The sequence below is a fragment of the Eleutherodactylus coqui genome, chromosome 5 (genome assembly GCF_035609145.1).
Source record: "Eleutherodactylus coqui strain aEleCoq1 chromosome 5, aEleCoq1.hap1, whole genome shotgun sequence".
In the NCBI taxonomy this organism is placed as follows: Eukaryota; Metazoa; Chordata; class Amphibia; order Anura; family Eleutherodactylidae; genus Eleutherodactylus; species Eleutherodactylus coqui.
In genome coordinates this window covers 24,253,645-24,281,460 of record NC_089841.1, presented here as the reverse complement: position 1 = coordinate 24,281,460, position 27,816 = coordinate 24,253,645, and the positions used below count along the sequence as shown (strand labels likewise).

The 27,816-nt window shown below is 48.8% G+C and overlaps 1 protein-coding gene across 1 annotated transcript in view; it reads left to right on the top strand.

Annotated features, from left to right (window-relative positions):
• The window catches only part of LOC136627320 (zinc finger protein 850-like), a 580,493-nt gene that overhangs the window by 57,596 nt on the left and 495,081 nt on the right, over window positions 1-27,816 (top strand). Inside the window, exons 8-14 of the mRNA XM_066602322.1 lie at window positions 16,723-16,826; window positions 17,091-17,270; window positions 17,353-17,476; window positions 18,464-18,547; window positions 19,697-19,800; window positions 19,928-20,110; window positions 20,193-20,316. Coding sequence (XP_066458419.1) covers window positions 16,723-16,826; window positions 17,091-17,270; window positions 17,353-17,476; window positions 18,464-18,547; window positions 19,697-19,800; window positions 19,928-20,110; window positions 20,193-20,316 — 903 coding nt within the window. The remainder of the gene's footprint in view (window positions 1-16,722; window positions 16,827-17,090; window positions 17,271-17,352; window positions 17,477-18,463; window positions 18,548-19,696; window positions 19,801-19,927; window positions 20,111-20,192; window positions 20,317-27,816) is intronic.

Here is a 27,816-nt window from a genome sequence, read left to right as displayed (position 1 = left end):
TTTTTCATGGGACTCAAGGACTGTAGTTGCATTATCCATGTGGTCTTCCAGCGCAGCTGTTCGGTATCGAAGGTCTCGGATTTCCTTGACGAGTTTGGAGGTTATGTCGTTAGAGATTTGTGATAATTCTTTTTTCAGCATTAGCTGAATTTGGGGTAATAGTGAATCGGAGAGGGAAGCTGCAGTAGCCTCCAACTCCACAGGACATCCTGAAGCACAGTCTAGGGAGGGTATGGGGTCCTCCGTTGATGAGCGGGAAGATTCATCGAAGGTGGTCAGCGTCAGTAGCAGCTTTGATGATCTTTTGGTCGCTGAGTGCGATGGAGTATTTTTTCCCGTTTTCAGCAGACTCATGATGTCGATAGCTACAGCAGTTAGGCAGCAAGCTATAAGGTTGGGGTAGGGATTAGGATCTCCTCTAGTCGGCGAGCTCTGTAGGCACTTGGTACTGGTAGGACTACATTAGGGACTTACGTTCACCTATGAGACCAAATGTCGCCCACTGTGTTTTCATGGGCAAGAAAGGAGACATACTAGTGTCAGAGAGCGTGGGGGGTAAATGCCACAGAAAGAATGCGAGGCACTGTCTTCTAGCTGCTGATGTGCTGCTTCTGGAGTGTGATGAGTGAGCACAGTAAGGGGGTCCTGGGCTGCAGCCTCTGAATGTATGTGCTAGTCTCTCTCCTATGATGCTGGCTCTGCTCCTCAGGGGTTTCAGTGGAGTTTTGCAGACCACTAGCAGAGGGGGGAGGGGATCGCTCTTGCTCAGAGCTGGAGCAGCAGGCTTTCTCCTAGTGCTGTGTAATGCTCTGCAGCTGCTGTCGGCCCCTCTCCCTGCTCCGCTGTAACTCATGTCTGTGAAAGAGATGAGCAAGCATACTCGTCCGAGCTTGATGCTCGTTCGAGTATTAGGGTACTCGAGATGCTCGTTACTCGAGACGAGCACCACGCGATGTTCAAGTCACTTTCATTTTCTTCCCTGAGAAATTTGCACGCTTTTCTGGCCAATAGAAAGACAGGGAAGGCATTACAACTTCCTCCTGTGACGTTCCAGCCCTATCCCACCCCTCTGCAGTGAGTGGCTGGGGAGATCAGGTGATACCCGAGTATTAAAATCTGCCCCGCCCGCGGCTCGCCACAGATGCATTCTGACAGAGATCAGGGAAAGTGCTGTCTTGCTGTAGCTGCTATAGGGAGAGTGTTAGGTGTTATATTCATCTTCAAGAACCCCAACGGACCTTCTTAGGGCCACATCTGACCGTGTGCAGTACTGTTGAGGCTGCTGGGAGCAGTGTTGCATAAATTTTTTTTTTGTATATCGGGCGTGCAGACCATAGCGTCCTCAGTCTGCAGTCATTTTACAGAGTATAGGGGCAGTACTGGTGAGGCAGGGACAGTGGGAAAGGTGAGAGATATACTGGCTATATAGGCTGTGTGGTTGTTCCCAAAAAGTTTAAAAATATACTATATTTGGTCTGCCTGTCACTGCCTTCAGTTTACTGCGTCTCTGCTTGTGGTAGTAGTTGGTGAATTAATACCCAGCCTTGCGCATAATTGTTTCCTGGCTCTGCTGTGCGTTCCGTACGCGAAGTCAGCCTCCAACAGGGAAATCGAAATACAGTGTATATCACAGGCAGTGTGGTTGTTCCCAAAAAGTTTAAAAATATACTATATTTGGCCTGCCTGTCACTGACTTCAGTTTACTGCGTCTCTGCTGGGGGTAGTAGTTGGTGAATTAATACCCAGCCTTGCGCATAATTGTTTCCTGCCTCTGCTGTGCGTTCCGTACGCAAAGTCAGCCTCCAACAGGGAAATCGAAATACAGTGTATATCACAGGCAGTGTGGTTGTTCCCAAAAAGTTTAAAAATATACTATATTTGGCCTGCCTGTCACTGCCTTCAGTTTACTGTGTCTCTGCTGGGGGTAGTAGTTGGTGAATTAATACCCAGCCTTGCGCATAATTGTTTACTGCCTCTGCTGTGCGTTCCGTACGCGAAGTCAGCCTGCAACCACAGGCCAATAAGCGGCACATTTAATTACAGCGTTCTGTTTCTGCTAATCTCGTAATACACCATGCTGAGGGGTAGGGGTAGGCCTAGAGGACGTGGACGCGGGCGAGGACGCGGAGACCCAAGTCAGGGTGTGGGCACAGGCCGAGCTCCTGATCCAGGTGTATCGCAGCCGACTGCTGCGGGATTAGGAGAGAGACAAGTTTCTGGGGTCCCCAGATTCATCTCACAATTAATGGGTCAACGCGGTAGACCTTTATTAGAAAATGAGCAGTGTGAGCAGGTCCTGTCGTGGATGGCAGAAAGTGCATCCAGCAATCTATCGACCACACAGTCTTCTACACCGTCCACAGCTGCAACTCTGAATCCTCTGGCTGCTGCTCCTCCTTCCTCCCAGCCTCCTCACTCTATGAAAATGACACATTCTGAGGAGCAGGCAGACTCCCAGGAACTGTTCTCGGGCCCCTGCCCAGATTGGGCAGCAATGGTTCCTCTGCCACCGGAGGAGTTTGTCGTGACCGATGCCCAACCTTTGGAAAGTTCCCGGGGTCCGGGGGATGAGGCTGGGGACTTCCGGCAACTGTCTCAAGAGCTTTCAGTGGGTGAGGAGGACGATGACGATGAGACACAGTTGTCTATCAGTGAGGTAGTAGTAAGGGCAGTAAGTCCGAGGGAGGAGCGCACAGAGGATTCGGAGGAAGAGCAGCTGGACGATGAGGTGACTGACCCCACCTGGTTTGCTAAGCCTACTGAGGACAGGCCTTCAGAGGGGCAGGCAAGTGCAGCAGCAGGGCAGGTTGGAAGAGGCAGTGCGGTGGCCAGCGGTAGAGGCAGGGCCAGACCGAATAATCCACCAACTGTTTCCCAAAGCGCCCCCTCGCGCCATGCCACCCTGCAGAGGCCGAGGTGCTCAAAGGTGTGGCAGTTTTTCACTGAGAGTGCAGACGACCGACGAACTGTGGTGTGCAAGGTTTGTCGTGCCAAGATCAGCCGTGGAGCCACCACCACCAGCCTCACCACCACCAGCATGCGCAGGCATATGATGGCCAAGCACCCCACAAGGTGGGACGAAGGCCGTTCACTGCCTCCGGTTTGCACCACTGCCTCTCCCCCTGTGCCCCAACCTGCCACTGAGATCAAACCCCCCTCTCAGGACACAGGTACGACCGTACCCACTGCACCCACACCCTTACCTCCGCTGTCCTTGGCCCCATCCAGCAATGTCTCTCAGCGCAGCGTCCAGCCGTCGCTAGCGCAAGTGTTGGAGCGCAAGCGCAAGTACGACGCCACGCACCCGCACGCTCAAGCGTTGAACGGGCACATAGCCAAATTGATCAGCCTGGAGATGCTGCCGTATAGGCTTGTGGAAACGGAGGCTTTCAAAAACATGATGGCGGCGGCCCCGCGCTACTCTGTTCCCAGTCGCCACTACTTTTCCCGATGTGCCGTTCCAGCCCTGCAGGACCACGTCTCCCGCAACATTGTACGCGCCCTCACCAACGCGGTTACTGGCAAGGTCCACTTAACAACGGACACGTGGACAAGCACAGGCGGGCAGGGCCACTATATCTCCCTGATGGCACATTGGGTAAATTTAGTAGAGGCTGGGACCGAGTCAGAGCCTGGGACCGCTCACGTCCTACCCACCCTCAGAATTGCGGGCCCCAGCTCGGTGCTGGTATCTGCGACGGTGTATGCTTCCTCCACTAAACCACCCTCCTCCTACGCAACCTCTGTCTCGCAATCAAGATGTGTCAGCAGCAGCACATCGCCAGCAGTCGGTGTCGCGCGGTGTGGCAGCACAGCGGTGGGCAAGCGTCAGCAGGCCGTGCTGAAACTACTCAGCTTAGGAGAGAAGAGGCACACGGCCAACGAACTGCTGCAGGGTCTGACAGAGCAGACCGACCGCTGGCTTTCGCCGCTGAGCCTCCAACCGGGCATGGTCGTGTGTGACAACGGCCGTAACCTGGTGGCGGCTCTGCAGCTCGGCAGCCTCATGCACGTGCCATGCCTGGCCCACGTCTTTAATTTGGTGGTTCAGCGCTTTCTGAAAAGCTACCCACGCTTGTCAGACCTGCTCGGAAAGGTGCGCCGGGTCAGCGCACATTTCCACAAGTCCAACACGGACACTACCACCCTGCGGACCCTACAACATTGGTTTAATCTGCCAGTGCACCGACTGCTGTGCGACGTGCCCACACGGTGGAACTCTACACTCCACATGTTGGCCAGGCTCTATGAGCAGCGTAGAGCTATAGTGGAATACCAACTCCAACATGGGCAGCGTAGTGGGAGTCAGCCTCCTTAATTCTTTACAGAAGAGTGGGCCTGGTTGGCAGACATCTGCCAGGTCCTTGGAAACTTTGAGGAGTCTACCCAGATGGTGAGCGGCGATGCTGCAATCATTAGCGTCACCATTCCTCTGCTATGCCTCTTGAGAAGTTCCCTGCAAAGCATAAAGGCAGACGCTTTGCGCTCGGAAACGGAGGCGGGGGAAGACAGTATGTCGCTGGATAGTCAGAGCACCCTCATGTCTATATCTCAGCGCGTTGAGGAGGAGGAGCATCAGGAGGATGAGGACGAGGGGGAAGAGACAGCTTGGCCCACTGCTGAGGGTACCCATGCTGCTTGCCTGTCATCCTTTCAGCGTGTATGGCCTGAGGAGGAGGATCCTGAAAGTGATCTTCCTAGTGAGGACAGCCATGTGTTGCGTACAGGTACCCTGGCACACATGGCTGACTTCATGTTAGGATGCCTTTCTCGTGGCCCTCGCGTTACACGCATTCTGGCCACTACGGATTACTGGGTGCACACACTGCTCGACCCACGGTATAAGGAGAACCTTTCCACTCTCATTCCCGAAGAGGAAAGGGGTTCGAGAGTGATGCTATACCACAGGACCCTGGCGGACAAACTGATGGTAAAATTCCCATCCGACAGCGCTAGTGGCAGAAGACGCAGTTCCGAGGGCCAGGTAGCAGGGGAGGCGCGGAGATCAGGCAGCATGTACAGCGCAGGCAGGGGAACACTCTCCAAGGCCTTTGCCAGCTTTATGGCTCCCCAGCAAGACTGTGTCACCGCTCCCCAGTCAAGGCTGAGTCGGAGGGAGCACTGTAAAAGGATGGTGAGGAAGTACGTAGCCGATCGCACGACCGTCCTCCGTGATGCCTCTGCTCCCTACAACTACTGGGTGTCGAAGCTGGACACGTGGCCTGAACTCGCGCTGTATGCCCTGGAGGTGCCTGCTTGTCCTGCGGCTAGCGTCTTGTCAGAGAGGGTGTTTAGTGCGGCTGGGGGAATCATCACGGATAAGCGTACCCGCCTGTCAACCGACAGTGCCGACAGGCTTACACTCATAAAGATGAACAAAGCCTGGATTTCCCCAGACTTCTCTTCTCCACCAGCGGACAGCAGCGGTACCTAAACAATACGTAGGCTGCACCCGCGGATGGAAGCATCGTTCTCTATCACCATAAAAAACAGGGGCCTTTTAGCTTCATCAATCTGTGTATTATATTCATCCTCCTCCTCCTGCTCCTCCTCCTGAAACCTCACGTAATCACGCCGAACGGGCAATTTTTCTTAGGCCCACAAGGCTCAGTCATATTACTTTTGTAAACAATGTTTATACGTTTCAATTCTAATTAAAGCGTTGAAACTTGCACCTGAACCAATTTTTATTTTAACTGGGCTGCCTCCAGGCCTAGTTACAAATTAAGCCACAGTAACCAAAGCGATTAATGGGTTTCACCTGCCCTCTTGGTTGGGCATGGGCAATTTTTCTGAGGTACATTTGTACTGTTGGTACACCAATTTTTTTGGGCCCTCGCCTACCGTGTAATCCTTGTAATTTTTATGGGCTTCGACTGCACTCATTGTACAGCAAGGTGTGTGGGGTTGGCCTACACTTTTGCTACATAAATGTAACTGGGGCCTTGTCTATACAGCAACTACTGAAATGTGAAAGAGACTGTTATCTCCCTAAACTGTTGCAACGGGAATTTTACTGGGGCCTGTCTTGATTGCTACTACTACTGAAATGGAACTAAGACTGTGCTCCTCCTATACTGCTGCTTCGGAATTGTTACTGGGGCCTGTCTTGAGTGCTACTATTACTGAAATGGAACTAAGACTGTGCTCCCCCTATACTGCTGCTTCGGAATTGTTACTGGGGCCTGTCTGGACTGCTACTACTACTGAAATGGAACTAATACTGTGCTCCCCCTATAATGCTGCTACTGATATGTTACTGGGGCCTGTCCCTAATGCTACCGCTGAAATGTTACTAATTCTGGGCTCTGCCTATACCGCTGCTAATGCTATGTCACTGGGGTGTGGAAACGGAGGCTTCCAAAAGACATGATGGCGGCGAGGCCATTTCCCACCAACGCGGTTACTGTTAAGGTGCATATAACCACGGACACGTGTAGAGGACACGTAGTGCCTCAAAAACATCCCCCTCCTCCTCCAACAATGAAAACATTCTTGGCAAATACCTTTGCATTGGTCCGTCTGGTGGCAGTCCAAGAATTTCACCTTTAACGACACAACAAGAGAGCCCCCCCGCCACGGCCCACTTAATCCTGGCCACATTCCGAAAACCAACGAAATAAAACCGCGCTACTAAGTCCGCAGTCGCCACCACATTCCCACCAACGCGGTTACTGTTAAGGTACATATTACCAGTCTGACTGGGGCATGCACTGTGGGCCAAAGCATACCTGTATTGTATGTGACGTTAGCTCTGCTGAGCAGGGCACTGCAATGGGATTTATTTATGTACCGCCGATGGGTTCCAGGGAGCCACCCATGCTGTGGGTCCACAGGGACTTCACATTAGGGATTTGTACCTGCCAGTGTCTATGTATTAAAAACCCTGGTCAGATTGGGGCATGCAGTGTAGGCCGAAGCCCACCTGCATTTAATTGGACGTTACCTTAGCTGTGCTGGGCAATGCAATGGGATTTATTTATGTACCGCCGGTGGCTTCCTGGGACCCACCTATGCTGTTGGTCCACACGGAGTTGTAACTGCATGTGTCTACTTATAAAGAACCCCAGTCTGACTGGGGCATGCAGTGTGGGCCGAAGCCCACCTGCATTAAACCTGACGTTACCTCAGCTGTGCTGGGCACTGCAATTGGATTTATTTATGTACCGCCGGTGGGTTCCAGGGAGCCACCCATGCTGTCAGTCCACACGGACTTCACATTAGTGAGTTGTACCTGCCTGTGTCTATGTATTAAAAACCCCGGTCTGACTGGGGAATGCAATGTGGGCCGAAGCCCACCTGCATTTAATTGGACGTTACCTCAGCTGTGCTGGGCAATGCAATGGGATTTATTTACGTACCGCCGGTGGCTTCCTGGGACCCACCTATGCTGTTGGTCCACACGGAGTTGTAACTGCATGTGTCTACTTATAAAGAACCCCAGTCTGACTGGGGCATGCAGTGTGGGCCGAAACCCACCTGCATTAAACCTGATGTTACCTCAGCTGTGCTGGGCACTGCAATGGGATTTATGTACCGCAGGTGGGTTCCAGGGAGCCACCCATGCTGTGGGTCCACAGGGACTTCACATAGGGGATTTGTACCTGCCTGTGTCTATGAATTAAAAACCCCGGTCTGACTGGGGAATGCAGTGTTGGCCGAAGCCCGCCTGCATGTAATCTGACGTTAGCTTTGCTGTCCAGGGCACTGCAATGGGATATATTTATGTACCGCCGGTGGCTTCCTGGGACCCACCCATGCTGTCGGTCCACATGGAGTTGCAACTGCATGTGTCTACTTATAAAGAACCCCAGTCTGACTGGGGCATGCAGTGTGGGCCGAAGCCCACCTGCATTAAATCTGACGTTAGCTCTGCTGTCCAGGGCACTGCAATGGGATACATTTATGTACAGCCGGTGGGTTCCAGGGAGCCACCCATGCTGTGGGTGCACACGGAATTCCCATTGCGGAGTCGTACCTGCCTGTGACTATTTATAAAAAATCCCGGTCTGACTGGGGCATGCAGTGTGGGCCGAAGCCCACCTGTATTTCATCTGACGTTAGCTCTACTATCCAGGGCAGTGCATTGGGACAAACTACAGGAGCAATACAGCGCTAATGAGACATGCACAGCTATGCTAGCATAGGAGTCCATTGTAGGCCCGCGATTGCTGAGGGTTTGTGCAGAGGCCTATGTCCTGGGTGCAGTGAAAGTCAGCTTCCTGCCTAGGATTGCTGAAGCTGTGGGACGAGGTCTATGTCGTGGGCGCGGTGCAAGTCTGCCATGTTTGGCCGCTCAGATCAATTTTTTGTTCATGTGTTGGGCTTCCTAGGACCCCCTTATGCTGTTGGTGCAAACTTAGTTCCCATCGCGGTGTTTGACCTGTCTGGCACAATAGCACTGACTGACCCTTGCAGTGTGGATTGAGCTATGCGACACCTTGATAGAATGAATAGTGTGTGGCACATGGGTTCCCCATTGCTATGCCCACGTGTGCAGCTCCTGATGGAGGTGGCACAGGATTGGATTTCTCATTGCTTCTGTACAGCATTGTGGGCTATCGCCCCGCCCCTTTTAAAGAGGGTCGCTGCCTGGCCCTGCCAACCCTCTGCAGTGTGTGCCTCTGGTTCCTCCTCATGGCAGACGCACTTATAAATAGACATGAGGGTGGTGTGGCTATGTGCCCAGTGTGTGGCATGAGGGCAGCTGAAGGCCGCGCAGGGACACTTTGGTGTGCGCTGTGGACACTGGGTCGTGCGGGGGGGGGGGGGGGGTTGGGCAGCATGTAACCCAGGAGAAGAGGCAGCGGAGTGTCATGCAGGCAGTGATTGTGCTTTGTTGGAGGTAGTGTGGTGCTTAGCTAAGGTGTGCCTTGCTAATGAGGGTTTTTCAGAAGTAAAAATTGTTGGGAGGGGGGGGCACTCTTGCCGCTATTGTGGCTTAATAGTGGGACCTGGGAACTTGAGATGCAGCCCAACATGTAGCCCCTCGCCTGCCCTATCCGTTTCTGTGTCGTTCCCATCACTTTCTTGAATTTCACAGATTTTCACAAATGAAAACCTTAGCGAGCATCGGCGATATACAAAAATGCTCGGGTCGCCCATTGACTTCAATGGGGTTCGTTACTCGAAACGAACCCTCGAGCATCGCGGAAAGTTCGACTCGAGTAACGAGCACCCGAGCATTTTGGTGCTCGCTCATCTCTAGTCTGTGATACAGCAGCAGCTCTCCCTGTATCTTCAGCCCTGTCAGTGTCCTCTGTGGCTGCAGAGCTCAGCCTCCCCACTATAGCAGTCCCTGGGCTGCAGAGCCCTTATCAGTGTCCCAGATGCAGGGGGGAAGGGCGAGTGTTTACACCGAGCCCTGCTCTCTGCACGGACGGCTCAGCGCAGGATAAGGGAGATGTGAGAGGAAGTTTCCACTTCACTGATTGTCAGTGCCGGAGGAATCAGGGAACGTGGCAGGGAATCCCCTCAACTCCGGAGCAGCACCTTCTACAAGCTGGTATGGGGAAGGCTTGGAGCCCTGTCTGGCAGTGGGGGAGGCGTGTAACTTCAGGCCGGAGGCCCCAGGGATTCAATGGGCCGCGGTAGGCTGTAAATCAGAGCCACAGCTCAGCAGAAGACGCAGCTCTGAGCTCCCCTGGGTTGTAGAGGGTTATGGGGACCCGATAAGAAGCCTCTAGGGGTCAGGAGAGGAAGGGAAACTTTGTTTTTTCTGGCTGGTAGCAGGAGCAATGGAGTTCAGCAACTTCTCCCTCTGAGTGCCAAGCCACGCCCCCTCCCTGTCACCACTATCTGATGTCACCGGTCACTATTCGGTCACTACCGTCACCACTATCTGATGTCACCGGTCACTATTCTGTCACAACTGTCACCACTATCTGATGTCACCTGTCACTATTCTGTCACTACTGTCACCACTATCTGATGTCACCTGTCACTATTCTGTCACTACTGTCACCACTATCTGATGTCACCGCTCACTACTGTCACCACTATCTGATGTCACCGGTCACTATTCTGTCACTACTGTCACCACTATCACCACTATCTGATGTTACCGGTCACTATTCTGTCACTACTGTCACCACTATCTGATGCCACCGGTCACTCTCTCTCTGGGTATTATAGTCCGCCCATTTCATTTATTACTTTAACTCCACATTTTTTATTGTTTTGCCAGCTATTTTAGGTACATAACATTTCACAGGCCATTTATAGCAATAGTTGTACAATATAGGAGGAAGATGAAAGAATGTGAAGCTCTGAACACGGAGTAATAGCCAATAAGTAGGGTAAAAGGAAACAACAAAATATTTAGAGAAATAAATCATGGTCTCGGCCCACAATGTGATGCTTTGAACTCGTGTCTCACATATGCATGAGGCGAGGGGTATAGGTTCTCTTTAACCCCTTTTAGTTGCCCAGTGTTAAACCAAGGACCGCCTCATGCCTCACATATTTCAAAAACCTAATGACTGCCGTCCTTCAGGGTATTCAACAAGTATTTCCTGAGAATTTGAACCACTCGGCCCGCTTGTCCTTGAACCCCTCCGCCTGTCTAGTCTGGATGCCATTATATGCCCCATTAAGCAGATGTGATGAACCACCTGGATATTTCAGTGGTATACTAGTACTTTTCCATTTTTTTGCTACGGAAGATTATAAGAACATCCTCTGAGGAGTCGTCTTCTCTGCCACCGCTGGTCCCCACTGTTCTGTAATGTGTGACATGGAGCACCGTGCAGGTTGGATTTGGTCCCAGAGGTTTTGGAGAGGTTCGCACAAGCACCAAATATGTTGATATCTCAACAAACGCGGTTAAATGCCTTCTCCACATCCAAAGCTGGAAACAAAGAAGGCATACCCCGAGCCCACACCACCACAATAACTGATGTAGCGTTGTACCATCTACTGTCTGCTGTCCCTGAATAAATCCCACTTGGTTAATATTTCACATATAATTTTTATATCTGTATTTAACAGGGATTTTGGTGTAACAGAAGCGGAGGGATCGGGGCTTTTACCAGCCAGAGGCAAGGTGGTAATAAGTGCCTTCAGCATCTCTGGAGGGACTTCACCTTTTGTCATTGTTTCATTGAACACCTTGGCCAGATATAAGGCTAGGGTGATTTTGTGGGCCTTGTAATAATTCCCCATAAGACTGTCTGGTCCCGGGGATTTGCTCATTTGTAGGAAATTAATGATGTTGAGTACTTCAGTCATACTAAATGGTTGTGATGGTGCCCAATACCTCCGGGGTCAGAGAAGGAGGCTTCATCCTGCTCAGAAAACTGCTTATATAGTTTTGTGTAGGTTGGCTTGTGGAATCATTGTTAGTTAGGTTATACAATGGTTTATTATTGCCTGCCCATGTATTCACAATTCCTTGAAGGTCAAAAGCCTTGTCCTGGGGGTCATTAATAAATAGAATACGAGATCAGGTTGAACGGGCCTTTACTTGTCGTAGGTTATTTTCAGTATTCTAAAGGCCAGGCTGTGTTCATAAGGACACAATTCTTGGAGCTGTTGGTTTCAGTGGATATTTCTTTAGTTCGTTCTGGTGATTAAGAAAACTCAAGTCTGTGCAGTCTAGATCGTAGTGATAATAGTAAGGCATTTCTCTGTTTTTTTGTCACATGAGGCCAGTTTTAGGAAATGATATCCCATAAATGCCTTTTGGGTGCACCATAGAGTAGATTAGTTGAGTTAAAAATATTCTGATAATATTTTTAGTGAATTGGGGGCATACTTTGGGTGTTTTAGAATATAGTTGTAAAGACTCCAAACTTTAATAGTTGGGTGGTTGAATTGTTCCTGAATGAACATAGTTATGGGTGCGTGGTCAGACTACACCATGCTGCCTATAGTGGTAGACATGACCCTACTATTAAGACCCCCATTCACCAGCATAAAATCGATCCTGCTATACATCTTGTGGAGTGTAGAAGATTTCCTTGCCGGTCCTTTTGAGGTCTATCAGTTCCCTGCTGTTGGGTCTTCCTTGGCTTTGTCAGCATAATCCCAGCTTGGATTGAATGACTAAGGAAGTGTTATGTTGGGGTTATCCTGCCATTCTATGTGTCTGTTTCAAGTATAGTCTGTTTGTTGCTCTCCGGTACCCCAGAACCTCCAGGGCCAGCAACAGCTTAGTACGGTTTTACTGATGTGTTCGAGAAGAAAGAGGCAGAATGTCTGCCACCACATTGTTCCCATGACTGTCCTATTGATCTGGTGCCAGGTTCTGCATATCCTTGAGGGAGGGTATAGCCTCTGTCCCTTTCTGAGTTCCAACCTACTGCAAAATATATCAGATAATCTCGCCATGAGATTCATCTACAAGTCTTCTCTCCTGCTGGAGCATATTCTACTTTGTTAGAAAGAAGGATGGGTCACTCCGGCCTTGCATAGAATATCGGGGCTTGAATGCTATTGCCAAAAATATCCGTGACCCTTAATCCATGAACTGTTTGTTTGCACTGAGCTCGTATCTTTACGAATCTTGATGTACATGGAACTTTTAATCTCCTCCACATTCGTGAGGGTGTGTGGTGCAAATATAGTTGCCTATTTGTAGCCCTCCATTTCATATCTTCTTGTAATGGAAGCCTATATAAATGGCTATTTATGATTTTTTTATCCATCCATCTTGTATCTTAAATGTGAAATGCTATGAATACTCATGTGGACTTTAAACCTGTTTGGTGTAGGCTTAGTTATCCAAAACCCACTTCTTTAAAGCCTTATCCAAACTTGTGGTTTTCCAGTTGGCAAAACAGGGTGACGAGTGGAAAACCCTTGGATTGGGCATTATTGAGTATTTGGTTATGCCTTTCTGTCTGGTTAATGCCCCACCCATATTTTAGAAGTTTGTGAATGACGCCTTCAGGGACCTTTTCTATGAGTGTGTTGTCGTGTACCTCGATGATATTCTGATCTTCTCACCAGATATCCACTCACACTGTAGACAATTCCGTGTAGTACTCTAGCAATTACCCACCGCACAGCAACTCAACCCTCAACAAGCCTGGTGGTCCTTATTCTTTGCTCGATTTGATTTGATTTTGCAATTCCAGCCCACCAATAGGAATGTCAAAGCGGACACACCGTTAAGATCCTTAGATTCCAGTGATCTTAAGGAGAAGCCACAATACATCGTAGACCCTGCCAGTTTAGTAACCGTGGCTCCTGTTCAAATAAAGAATATTCCTCCTGGAAAGACATATGTACCTAAAAGAAAACTAGTTTTATCCTGGGGACACTGTTCTAAGGTAGGTGGACACCCAGTTCAACTTAAAAATATGGAGGTAATTTGTCGTCATTACCGTTGGTTAGCTATGGTGAAGGATATCCAGATCTTTTGTTTCAAAACAAGTCCTCAAAACAAAAACCTGCTGGTCTTCTTTGCCCTCTACCCATTCCAGAGATCCCATGGCAGCACATAGCCACAGAATTTATTACGGATTTGCCCTCATCCAATGAGTGCACAATCATCTGGGTGGTCTTCAATCGTTTTTCCAAGCTGGCTTACTTCATCCCTCTGAAAGTTCATTGACCACATCTTTTGGCTACATGGTTTTCTTCTGCACATGGTGTCTGATAGGAAGGTCCAGTTTACTTCAAGATGTTGGAGGGCTCTTTGTAAGCTTATGGATGCATCCCTGGACTTCTCCTTACCATCCACAGTCTAATGGGCAGGTTAAACATACCAACCAGATCCTGACCAATTACCTCCGTCACGTTACCAATGTACATCATGCCGATTGGTCCAGCCTGTTTAACTGGGACGAGTTTTCCCATAACCATCATGCCAGTGAGTCCACTAATAAATCTCCCTTTCTCATAGTGTATGGTTATCAACCCAGGATTCCTCTGCTTATTTCTTCCACATCTGAAGTTGCAGCAGCAGTTTCATCACTGGAGAATTTTCCCAGAATCTGTCAGAAGACAAGACTAAACTGGAAAGAGCAACCACCCAGATGAAGAAATTCACCGATTGCAAGCTTTGATCCCCTCCGCAGTTGGTTTCCAGTGATAAAGTATGGCTTTCCTCCATACTTTATAAATTAGCTCCTCGATTTTTAGGCCCATTCGAGATATCCAAAAAGGTGAACCCTATATGCTACAAGTTACAGCTCCCTGCGGATACCTAATTCCTTCCATGTCTCACTTTTCAAACCTCCTGGTTCTCAATAAATGTTCCAAAAAGTCCAAATCTGCTGTGGCCCAAGTTAACTCCCAAAAACGTTTGCGAGTTCAAGAATATTCTAGATATGTAGTAGATCAGGAACAAGACCTATTTTTTGGTGGACTGGAAGAGACACGGTTCTTGGGAGCCTTTAGAAAATATCAGTGCTCCCCTTCTACAAAAATTTTTACTAAGAACTGGCAGGAGGAGAAGGGGTCTGCCTGGGTCTGCCACCCCCCCTCCCCCCTGCTGTTGCGGGCAGATGCGGGTATCACACTGTCTCTTCTGCATGAACTGCTCTTTAACTTTCTATCAGCACTGCTGAAGTTACTCCTCTGCAGTGCTGTGTGCTTTCCACCAGTATTGCCTGAGTTAACCCTTCTCCTTGCTCTCAGCCAAGTTGCAGGGCTATTTAACCTGAGCTGGGAAACTTGCTCCTTGCCAGAAAATCAGTGGTGTTTGTTTCCTGTTCTCAGCTAGCTATTCTGATCTTGGGCTACTGTGTACCTACCCTTGAACCTGTTTGCAGGACTTGCCTGCCTTGATCCTTAGACTTGTAACCCGGATTTTGATTATATACCGCCTACTCCGGTACATAAGGTCCATATCTAGACTCTGCGCTTTGTCCTGTTTCGTGGTGCGTTTCACCAGTGTCACCGACCAACAGCCAACTGCACCGGGACTACTCCAACCATCGGGTGTTGCAAAGGCCAAATATAAAATACAAGGGCAGATTGGGGTTTGGTGGTGGATGTGTCCATAGAAGGCCAGAGAGCTTTGTTACACAACCATATTATTATGTGGTGTAAGGCCCCGATTCCTGCAGAGCTCAAGCGCTTCTTGTTTGTGCATAATTTTAGCACAGTTTTTATTGATAATAAGTTTTACAGAAAAAGGTCTGAATGCCCTCCGACGTAGAAAAGTGGGTGCAGAGGTCAGCAAACAGTAAAATATTGTGAAAGCGATCGGGGACTGTAGGGGATCACCTGGCGACAGACGTTATTTACTCTTTAATGTGATGAACATGGATACGTGTGATGACCTCCCTTGTTGTGGACCTGGGCAGTGATTAAGGCTCAGAAGCCTGTGCGCCCGGTCTGTAATGCGATCGTATCTGGTACCTGTAATAGGTCTTATGTTTTACTGGGGTTGTGTTAGAAGGGGTTTCACTGTAATTCTCTGCAGAGTATGGAGTGGCAGGCAGTGAAGGGGTTAATGCTGAGATTTCCTCTCAGCGCTCCCTCCAGCCTTTTCCTCCTCAGCAGCGCCCATTACAGGCTCTGAGAGAGCTGCTGTAGATGGTGGACTGCTGGATGATGATGGCAGCGCAGGGAGGGAATCCTCCAGCAGAGGGGAATCCCTCACAGCCTACAATTCTGTGGAGTTTACTAGAGGAGGCTGTTTCCCTGTCTGCTCTCTGTCTGCCGGCGCCATGTTGGATTTCTCTGCTGGCAGGGAAGAACTTTGTGAGCTTCAGAGGGCTCTTCTTCTTACCTCTGACCATCACAACTGGTGCCAGCGATGTCAGGAGATGTTAGGCAGGTCCTGTTGTGTGAATCCCAGGTTTCCACTGCCTATAGTGCTGATTACATGCTGTTAGGTCTGGCAGAGAAGAGCTAAGCATCCTCCAACATCAGTCACTGCCCCCCCCCCCCAATTATTATTTTACTTGCCCGTTGTTGAACCCGCTCAAGCTCTGTCATGTCCTTCTTGAGTCAATACTATAGACTATATTCCATGTGTGAATATTATCTATAGTATTGACTCAAGAAGGACATGTCAGAGCTTGAGCGACTTGTAAAGAAGAAGAACAATCCTCTCCTCATGTGTCCGTAGACCTATTTTGATGCACCCCATTATCCTATTTGCCTTGACAGCAGCTGCCTGACACTTGTTGCTCTAGTTACGTTTACAGTTATCTAAATTCCCCAAGTCCTTCCCTAAGCCATAAACTTCAGATGTTTCTTTACAAGTTATTTTGGTGGCTTTTTTATACAGAGATGTTTTTTCTGAATTTTTTTTTTCAATTGCAGAAATAGACAAGAAAACTCGCATGTACATTGCAGACATCTATATTGTGCTCTAAAACACTGCAGCGCTTCAGAAAAAACACAGTAAAAAGCAGCTCTGAACTTGGAGAAGAGTCATTGGGGCGGTCGCTGCCGACTTCTCCCTGCCTGGGTCGGCTATCAGTCCAACTGATCCGGGTGAGGAGAACCCTGTCGGGATTTTGTGTTGCCTGTAGTTCATAAAACTCACAAAACAGCTTCTCTTTAATATCATCTTAAAGGTGTTTTCCCATGAATTGCTTCATTACCCCTGTGTCCTTCCTGGTTGCTGCTGACCAGGACATGTGACTGCTGCAGCCAATCACTGGCTACAGCGGAGAGCTTTTATCCAGCTACCAGGAGGGACACGGGTTGTGAAGCATTTTTAAGCAATGGGAAAACACATTTAAATTTTTCCCCTTATTATCACTAGTAAATTTATAATGTTTTTTTTTTACATTGTTTTATATTCTTACCATTCAGGACCCTACATGACTGATTCATCAAAGATGGAGAAGGACAGAAACAAGATGGCTGAAAGTGTATTAAATCTCACCCTAGAGATACTCTTCCAGCTTACTGGGGAGGTGAGAGATTCTGATGATGTCACATTGCATCATTCTTATCTGTGGTAATTACAGATGATGTCAATAGAGGGGGGAGAGATTCTGATGATGTCACATCATTCTTATCTATGGTAATAACAGATGATGTCACTGGGGAGGTGAGAGATTCTGATGATGCCTGATTACATCATTCTTATCTATGGTAATAACAGATGATGTCATTGGAGAGGTGATGGACTCTGTAATTGTCTGTAGTGATATTTATTAATGTCTCCCCATATATAGGATTACACAGTAGTGAGGAAGACCTCTAGTGATGGCTGTCGGGCCCCTGCGTGTAATGGATTGGGAAGATCCCTGAGCCCAATTATGGCTCCCACACCTCACCCCCCGATACATGAGGACATCAATGTACAGAAGATTCTAGAACTCGCCAACAAGATGGTTGAGCTGCTGACTGGAGAGGTGACGCTGCAGGGAATGCTGGGACATTATACAGTAACAGCACTGGAGGCTTCTGGGTAATGACTGTATATTGTGTTGTCAGGTTCCTATTAGGTGTCAGGATGTCGCTGTCTATTTCTCCATGGAGGAGTGGGAGTATTTAGAAGGACACAAGGATCTGTACAAGGAGGCCATGATGGAGACCCGCCAGCCGCTCCCGTCACCAGGTAATGGACGTATTTAGCTGGATTGTAGCTGGGGGGAGTGGGGCATGTGCCCCTGGTGCTTGTAGGGAGGAAGGTGCTGGGCAGGCAGAAAACTGTGCTAGTTGGATTAGTGAAGCCACTAACTACACAGTTGTTGATTAAAGTCAGTGTATAATCAGTAGGCCTACATATCAGCAATACACATTTAATCGCTGATATGTAAGCATCCCGGTCCTACAGTGATGCTAGTCAGCGACTGCCCGGCGGACGGCTGCTGTATCAAGCAGTAGCAAGAGAATGTGGCTACAGAAGATCTCGGCTCCACCAGCCCGACTGCTACAGTAGGTGACGGCGGTGCAGGGCTGGAGAGGTCCCTTGGCCCATGCTGTCCTAGACCCCCAAACTATCACCACCAGCTCTTTCTTTGCATTTAGTGCTTTCAGGCCCGGAGGAGAAGGGATCCGGCATCACCGGTAAGAGCTGCTAGGTTGTATCTACAGAGTGCAGCATGCCTTCATTGTGAAGCATGTGTAGTGGGGGTAGTGGGACTGTCCAGCGCAGTGAGAGAGAGCTAGGGTGATGACAGGTAGGTGCGGGAAGGAGGGGGGTGGGGAGAAAGTGACGCTGCGTCAGGAGTGAGAAGATTGTCCTATAGGAAGATCTTGTGCTTGATTGTCTTTCCTTCCCCCACCCTTTCTTTCAATGAGCAGTACTTCATACTGTACTATTATATTATTACTAGTACAGGGGAAAGGAAGGGGGTTATATTTTCTCTTTTTGGGGCAGCTGCTCCAATTATACATGGTAGTACTGGATGCACCAGGGGGGTCTATTATGCAGTTTTTGGTATTATTACCCTCATTTAGTGCTTGTATTTTACTCTATAGGGCATATTAATAAAATTATGTTTTACTGCTACATTTAGTGATTTACCAGCATTATTATTTGCTGTGACTTACTGAAAAATGTAAGCAACATAATGAGTTACCATCCATTATTAATTACTAGTGGGAGAGGCTCAGCAAGCAAGATTCAGATGTGGGGCTGCACAACGCTTTTACCCTGGGTGCAGGAAACCCAGCTACGCCTCTGGTATTTACCATATTTTTAGACTATTAGACACACTTGACTATAGTATACACCCCGGTCTCAGACAAAAGAAAATAGGAAAAAATGTTTTATACTAATGACACGAACTTCTCCAGAGTAGTGTCAGGGTTTGGTGTTGTAGGGTAGACAGGGGGTTAATATTTTATTATAATAGTATTATAATCTACAATAATAAAGGTGATGGGAGGGGAACGACAGAACGCCTGTCGGAATGAGCCCCATGTAGTCCTCCAGCACTGATGAAGTGCCCACATGGACCTTCTCTTTGGATGGCGGTCCTATGTTTGTAGCCAGAAGTTCTAATAAATGCTTGTTTTTATCTTCAGTGATGCTGGAGGACCACAAACTGGTATATATCCTCCTGCACACTTGTACGCTCACTCCTGCCATCTCTGTGCACTGGGAGTTCACTGTGACACTGGACACCTGCATTCCTGACCTATTGTAGCAGTGATGTCCTCTGTCTACTTACTCTGCATTCACTTGTACATCATCTCTCAGTGGTAACCCCCTACCCAGTAATGCTTCAGCTCCAATAACTGCACATTATTACACAGCATGGCCTCCTCCCATGACTTGTATGCCCTGTCTATAAGCTCAGCCTCGTCTCAGTATCGCAGATTGCCTGTGTGCCGGGTATGGAGACAGGATTCAGCAGACTGAGGAAAGAGGAATAGGAAGGATGGAGAGACGTGTGCAGGCAGTACCTGCGGGGGGCTAGGATCAGGCACTCAAGGGTTACTCAGAGTGACAGCTCTCCGCTGGGGTCTATGAGGGGGGGGACAAGTTATCACTGTTCTGCGCTTGGCTGTACGTGGGACAGGGAAGGGGGAGACCATTCAGGTTACTTCACAACCCCTGTGTCTTTCCTGGTTGCTGCTTACCCGGACATGTGACTGCTGCAGCCAATCACTGCCCACAGCAGAGACCTTTTATAGCCAGTGATTGGCTGCAGTAGTCATATGTCCTGGTCAGCAGCAACCAGGAAAGACACAGGGGTTGTGAAGCAATTATAAGTAATACGGAAACACTTTTAAATGTTTCCTCTTATTATCTCAAAAGACAGTTATAATGTCTTTTTTGTGATTTTTTTTTTTTTTTTTTACACCGGTTCATTTTCTTTCCATTTAGGACCCTACATGACTGATTCATCAAAGATGGAGAAGGACAGAAACAAGAAGGAAAAAAGTGTATTAAATCTCACCCTAGAGATACTCTTCCAGCTCACTGGGGAGGTGAGAGATTCTGATGATGTCACATTACATCATTCTCATCTATGGTAATAACAGATGATGTCACTGGAGAGGTGATGGACTCTGGAAATGTCTGTAGTGATATTTATTAATGTCTCCCCATATACAGGATTACACAGTAGTGAAGAAGAAGACCTCTAGTGATAACTGTCGGGCCCCTGTGTGTGATAGATGGGGGAGACCCCTGAGCCCAAACATGAGGCCCTCACTTCACCCCCTGATACATGAGGAGATCAATGTACAGAAGATTCTAGAACTCACCAACAAGATGATTGAGCTGCTGACTGGAGAGGTGACGATGCAGGGAATGCTGGGACATTATACAGTAACAGCACTGGAGGCTTCTGGGTGATGACTGTATATTGTGTTGTCAGGTTCCTATAAGGTGTCAAGATGTCGCTGTCTATTTCTCCATGGAGGAGTGGGAGTATTTAGAAGGACACAAGGATCTGTACAAGGACGCCATGATGGAGACCCGCCAGCCGCTCCCATCACCAGGTAATGGATGTATTTAGCAGGATTGTAGCTGGGAGGGAGGAAGGTGCTGGGCAGACAGAAAACTGTGCTAGTTGTATTAGTAGAGCCACTCACTTCACAGTTGTTGAGTAAAGTCAGTGTATAATCAGAAGGCCTACAGATCAGCAATACTCAATTACTAATAGCTGACATGTAAGCATTCCGGTCATACAGTGATGCTAGTCAGCGACTGCACGGCGGACGGCTGCTGTATCAAGCGTTAGCAAGAGAATGCGGCTGCAGAAGATCTCTGCTCCACCAGCCCTACTGCTACAGTATCAGGCGGCGGTGCAGGGCTGGAGAGGTGCCTTGGCTCATGCTGCCCCCGAACCCCAAACTATCCCCACCAGCCCCTCCTCCACTTTGCATTTAGTGTTTGCAGGGAGGGATCCGGCATCACCGGTAAGAGGTTGTGGCTACAGAGTGCAGCATGCCTTCAGTGTGCTGCTATGAGTCAAACAATGAGTACTGCTATGTGTCAAACGAGGGTGCTGGATAATGGGAAAGGAGAACGGAGAGGGACTGTTAGATACTAAGGTCAGGATCTGAGAATGGGATGGTGAGGGAATGGAAAAGAAATTAATTTTGTGAAAGTATGGATGTAAAAAGTGTGGCACTGCTGATAATAATGCTTGGTAGGATATTGGTATGGTATTTAGGAGGTGTATGGAATGAAGTATGATGTGGTGTTATGATTAGAGATGAGCAAGCACCAAAATGCTCGGGTGCTCGTTACTCGAGTCAAACTTTTTCGTAATGCTCAAGGGCTCGTTTCAAATAATGAACCACATTGAAGTCATTGGGACACTCGAACATTTTTGAAGGTGACCCATGCTCCTCATGGGGAAAGCTGTGCGAATCACCTGAAGACATCAGAAAGTGATGGAAACACCACAGAAAGGCATAGGGAACAGCAGGGGCAGCATGTATGGATGCATCTGAGGCTCTCAGGTCGCACTATTAAGCCAAATTGTGGGCAAGAGCCTGGCGGTCAACCCTCTAACAATTTAGTTGGGACAGACCATAATCAGCAAGGCACACATGCTGGCACACCTTAGCTAAGCACCACACTAGGTGCAACGAAGGCCAATCACTGCCTGCGGGTGACACCACTGCCTCTTCTCCTGTGTTACATTCTGGCATTGCTGTCCACTCCCCACCAAGACGAAGGCACGAGCCTGCCTCCACAGTGTACTGAAAATTTTTCTCAGCGCTGCATCCATCTATCCACATCCCAGACAGGGTAAGGTGCACCCCTTCGCGTACTTCGCCGACGGGAGCTTTACAACGCCGTAGGACGATCCGAAGCCGCCCTTGCACGGAGCGGCATGTGAAAGAGGAGCGGCCCTTTCCTCTCGTCCTGGGGGTTCAGGTCCACCCGCCTTTGTCCAGGAGTGGTCTTGACCTATTGTCTCAAAGTGCCGAGAAGGAGTGGGGATGCGCACACTGGAGTCAATGCACCGTAGCCGCCCCTCTGTCGCCTCTCTTTGGGACAGAGCCACGGAGTCCCTGAGTCCCCACTCTGCCGATCCACCCGCGGTAGCTGGCGGGTGACCGTCTGACGTGGGCACCTCCTCCAAGCGTCCAGGCACACAGCGACGCCTCTGCCAGTTGAGGAAGCGTGCAAATAGAAAAAAAAAATATATCTCCACGAGGGGCTTGTTAACCAGTGCCCCGGGGAAGGACAACATGAACCATGAAGAAATTAGTGGCCAAAGATGGTTACCGCGCTGGGATACGTTTCCGTACGCCGGGTGACCCTTTTAAAGTTGTGCTTTATAGCTGACAAATCGCAGACAAATTAATGTATAATTGTAAGTGCTATCTCATGCCACCTCCGTCGCAGCATTTCATTAGCCACAAACGCCAGCATAGTGGGGACTCAGAGGCCAGTACTTCTACATTGTTTATGAAGAAAGCAACCCATTTTAAAAAGAATTTTTTTTTTTACCAACATTGCAGGTGAGAACCTGAAAGATCTGTGGAGCGAGAGTGCAGGGTAATTGTTTACCAGGAGTCTAGGTGAACCTCTGAAACATTAGTTTACCAAGAGTAAAGGCAAACCCCTGAAACATTTGTTGAGCAAGAGTATAGGTGAACCCCTGAATGATTTGTGTACCAAGACTATAGGCAAACCCCTGAAACGTGTCCCAAGACTATAGTCGAACCCCTAAAACATGTGTACCAAGACTATAGGCGAACCCCTGAAATGTGTACCACGACTATAGGCGAACCCCTGAAACATTTGTGTACCAAGAGTATAGGCGAAACCCAGAAACAATTGCTTTACCAAGAGTATAGGCGAACCCCAGAAACAATTGCTTTACTAAGAGTATAGGCGAAAAATTTGTGTACCAAGAATATAGGTGTACCTCTGAAAATTTTTTTTACCCAGAGTGCAGGTGAAACCCTGAAAATTTTTAAAAAAAATAGAGTTCGTACTTGCTTAATTTGCTAACAGAGCCTGTAGGCAGCCCTCCGTAAAAAATTAGATTTAACAGAGAATGCTGACATGCTGGTTTAGGAGGAGGAGGAGGAAAATCAGAGAAGGATAGTTCAAGCTACTTCTTCCCTTTTTTGGAGTGATAGAGGGTGCATGGTTCTCCAGTTCCAGCTTAAAGATACTTTATGTTATGCTGCTTTCCACCGGTGGAGAAGAAAGGTCAGGGGAAATCCAGGCTTTGTTCATCCTAATGAGTGTAGGCCTGTCGGTGCTGTCAGTTGACAGGCGGCTACGCTTATCCGTGATAATTCCCCCAGCAGCACTACACACCCTCTGTGATAAGACGGTAGCGGCAGGGCAGGCCAGCACCTCCAATGCGTACAGTGCAAGTTTGTGCCATGTGTCAAACTTTGACACACAATAGTTGTATGGAACAGAGGGATCACAGAGGACGTTGGTAAGGTCGGCTATGTACTCCCACACCATCTTTTGACAGTGTTCCCTCCTACTCAGCCTAGACTGGGGAATGGTGACACAGTCTGGCTGGGGAGCCATAAAACTGACAAAGGCCTTGGAGAGTGTCCCCCTGCCTGCGCTAGACATGCTGCCTGATTCCTGCATCTTCCCTGCTAGTTGTCCCACTGAACTACATTCTCTACCGCTAGCATTGTCAGATGGGAACTTTAGTATCAGCTTTTCCACCAGGGCCTTGTGGTATTGCATCAATCTCGTACTCCTTTCCTCTTCGGGAATGAGAGTGGAAAGGTTCTCCTTATACCGTGGGTCAAGAAGGGTTAGCACTAATCCGTATTGGCAAGTATGCGTCTAACGCGAGGGTCACGGGAAAGGCAGCTTAACATGGAGTTAGCCATGTGTGCCATGTGAGTCCCAGTATGAAACACATCGCTTTCTTCACTAGGAGGATGACTCTCAGTCTCCTTCTCCTACTCCTCTTCAGCCCATACACGCTGAACAGATGTGAAGGAAGTAGCATGGGTACCCTCTGCAGTGTGGGCAGCAGTCTCTTCCACCTTCTCCTCCTCCAATACATGCTGAGAAACAGATATGCGGGTGGTCTGGCTAGACCACCCTCATATCACCAGATTGAACATGTGCGCCAGGCATGGCACATATGTTAGTCTGCCAAGCTGCACAGCCACCACAAGGTTACGGCCATTATCACACACGACCATGCCTGGTTGGAGGTTCAACGGCGAAAGCCACAGATCTGTCTGCTAGGTCAAACCCTGTAACAGCTCTTGGGAGGTGTGCCTCTTGTCACCAAGCTGAGTAGTTTCAGCACGGCCTGCTGACGCTTCCCCATAGCAGTGCTGCAGCGCCTCCAGCTACCGACTGAAGGAGACATGCTCACAGATGGTGAAGACGGGACAGATGGAGAGGCGGAGGAGGAGGAGCAGAAGGGGTATGGAGGAGGTGGCAAAATAAGCCAGAGAAACCATGACCGAGGTAGGACCCGCAATCTTCGGTGTGGGTAGCACGTGAGCGGACCCATCGTCAGACTTGGTCCCAGCCCCCACCAGGTTAACCCAATGTGCCTTCAGGGAGATGTAATGTCCCAGCCCGCCAGCACTTGTCCATGTGTTGGTGGTTAAGTGGTGCTTCCCAGTAACCGCGTTGGTGAGGACACGGTTTATATTCCGTGACAAATGCTGGTGTAGGGCAGGGACGGCGCAGCGGGAAAAATATTGGTAACTGGGGACCAAGTAGCGAGGGATGGCCGTCACCATGAGGTTGCGGAAAGCCTCCGTTTCTACCAGCCTATATGGCAGCATCTCCAGGCTCAGTAGTTTGGAGATATACACGTTTAGCGATTGTGCATGCGGGTGGGTGGCCACATATTTCCGCTTGCGCTCTAATGCTTGGGTTATGGACATATGGACAGCTGAACGCTGCGAAGGAACACATTAGAGGAGGCAGCGGAGGACTGTGGAGGTGAAGGGGTGGGTGCAGGCCGGGAGACGCTCATGTCTGCGTCCTGGGAGGGGGATTGCATCTCTGTGGCAGGATGTAACATAGGGGAAGAGGCCTACAGTGTGACCTGCAGGCGGTGAATGGCCTTCATTCCACCTCGTCAGGTGCTTAGCCATTATATGCCTGCACATGCTGGTGGTGGTCAGGCTGGTAGTGGTGGCTCCCCTGCTGATCTTGGTGCAGCACAGGTTGCCCACCACTGTTCGTCGGTTGTCTGCGCTCTCATTGAAAAACCTCCTGACCTTCGAACACCTAGCCCTCTGCACGGGAGCTTGCCACAAGGAGGTGTTGTGGGGAACAGTTGGGGGATTACTTGCTGTGGCCCTGCTTCTCCCTCTGGCCACCCCACTGCCTCTTCCAACCTGTTTTGGTGCTGCACTTGCCTCCCCCTCTGAAGCGCTGTCTTCAGTAGGCTTTCCAACTCAGGTGGGGTCAGTCACCTCATCATCCACAAGCTCTTCCTCTGAATCCTCAGTCTGCTCCTTCCTCAGATTTACTGCCCTAACAACAACCTCACTGACAGACAACTGTGTCTCATCATCATCATCCACAAATAGCTCTTGAGACACTACTTGGGAGTCCCCACCCTCATCATCCTGAGTCTATGAAGGGTCCAAATTTTGGGCATCGGTCACGACAAACTCCTCAGGTGGCTGATGAACCATTTTTTCCAACCATTTGTTCTGAATCTCTCCTTTTCCCAGTGTAACCAGGTTGGGAGGAAGGAGGATCAGCCTGAGGATTTAGAGGTCCAGTCTCTTGGCTAGCGTGAGTGGACTGCATGTAACTGGGTTTGGATAAATTACTGGACGCGTTATCCGCTATTTACGTCATGACCTGATCGCACTGTTGTGCTTTTAATAATGGTCTACCACACGGACCTGCAAAATGTGAGATGAAGCATAGATGCGCTCTACTAATCCTTCAGCAGCAGGCACTGTTTCACCCCACCCGGGACCTCGGCCTCTGCCCACACCCTCATTCGAACACTCACATCCTTGACCTCGCCCCCTAGCCCTAGTCTTTATCATGTTGTACAATGCACTTGGTCAAAATGCAACGCAAACTGCGAGTTATTTTGCGTACGCTTATAGACCAAAATATACTCCGTAAACGGTAATAGTATACTGTTGTTAGATAGCGTGGATTGACAGGACGCACACAGGGGTATATAGCGTATGCTTAAAGCCCCCCAAAAATAAACAAATGATAGGAGTTTTGTTACTTCCTATCTACTCTCTGTACACCACTAGCAGTATACTGCATAAAACCGGTAACAGTATACAGCCAGGATGCTTGAGAATACTTTGTGCGCACTACGGCTCCCAGCCAGCCAAACTGCTGATGCACACAATGAGAGGAGTTGTAGTCCCAGAAAGGACTGTTGGGTTCTTGGAGCAAGGATCCCTGCCTAATCGCAACCTCTACCCTACACTATCATTTTCCCTGAATTCCAGCAGGTCTGTCCCTCAGCTAATGCAGCATGCGTGTTAGGCGAGCCTCAGGTGACCTCCCACACCTATCCTATCTAAATCAGTAAATAGATAGTCCCATGACAGGCTATCCAATGCCTATTCTATATCGAGTGCTAGAAGAAGCAGTGGTGAATTCTGGGATTGTGCGATGTGGACTAGGTTCAGAATTATTCTAACATTATCAGGGGCTTGTCGTGCAGGTATAAAACCCACCATGGTCCTTGTGGATCACGGAGGGAAGATATTTATTTATCCAGTTGGCAAAAATACTAGTAAAATTTTATAATCCAGGTTTTAGAGGGAAATGGGGTGGTAATACTTTGGGGTGGTGTGGTCCTTATTGGGTTTAGGAATTACTATTATATGAGCATCTAAGAACTCCTCAGGTATATGTTTTCCTAATAATAGGTCATTGTACAGATGAACCAGGGGGTCGATAAGGGACTCTGCAAACTTTTTATAGTAGAGGGCAGCCAGCCCATCAGGCCTTGGGGCTTTGCTTAGCTTTAGGTTTTTTTATGGTTTCTTCTACCTCCTCCACCCCAATGGTTTGGATTAAATCAATTGTTGATTTGGGTCTAGTTGCGGTAGGGAGATCTCGTCCAAGAAGGACTGTGATGCTAGTGGGTGCCTCTGTGGTTTATATTTATAGACGGAGCTATAGAAATCTCGAAATGTCTGTGCAATTGTGTGGGTATTTGAGGTGTAGTTCCCGTTGTTGGATCGGATAGAGTAAACTGTGAATCTCTCTCTTTGCCTAAGCTTTGTGGCTAACGGCTTATCGGGTTTTTTTTAGCCAGTCAGTAGTAACAGGCTTTCGTCCACTGGAGGGCCCTCTCGGCCTGGGATGTGTAGAGGAGATTCAACTAAAGCTTAACATCTCTTATTTCTTTAATCTGGGCTAAACTGGAGAGCTGTTGGTTCGCTCGCTCCAGGATGCCCAACCGCGCTCCAGGTTTACTATGTTTCCAGCTCTCTCTAGCTTAATGTGTGACGTGATTTTAATGATCTGTCCCCTCATATATTCTTTATGTGCTAACCAGACCCAAACCGGTTGTGAGTTGGGGATGACATTCGTATCTAAGTAGGTTTTGAGTTGGTCATTAATTTAGGAATGAGACACTGGATTTTTGAGAAGAGCTTCATTAAGTCTCCATCTTACAGAGTGTGAGTGTGTGAAAGTTTATCCAGAAAGTGCAACATAACTATATCATGGTCCGACCAGGCACATGGGATATTTCTGGCCTGAACCAGTACCAGCAGAATCAAAGGGGATACAAGGATCCAATTTATGCGCGAGTAAGACTTGGGCAGAGAGAAGGAGGTGTAACCCCTTCTTGCTCCATGATTCTTCCTCCACACATCCGCTATTGCCAAATCCACCAGTGCGACCCTCAATGAGACTCACTGAGCTGGACTTAGTCTATCAAGACCCGAGTAAGAGCAATCCATAGAGGGGGACCGCACCATGTTGAAATCTCCTATCCAATAAATGTGGGTATCTGGAATGTTTCAGAGTTTATTGGCCACCATGGAAAAGAGTTTACGTGGATTTGTGGTAGGAGCGTAGGA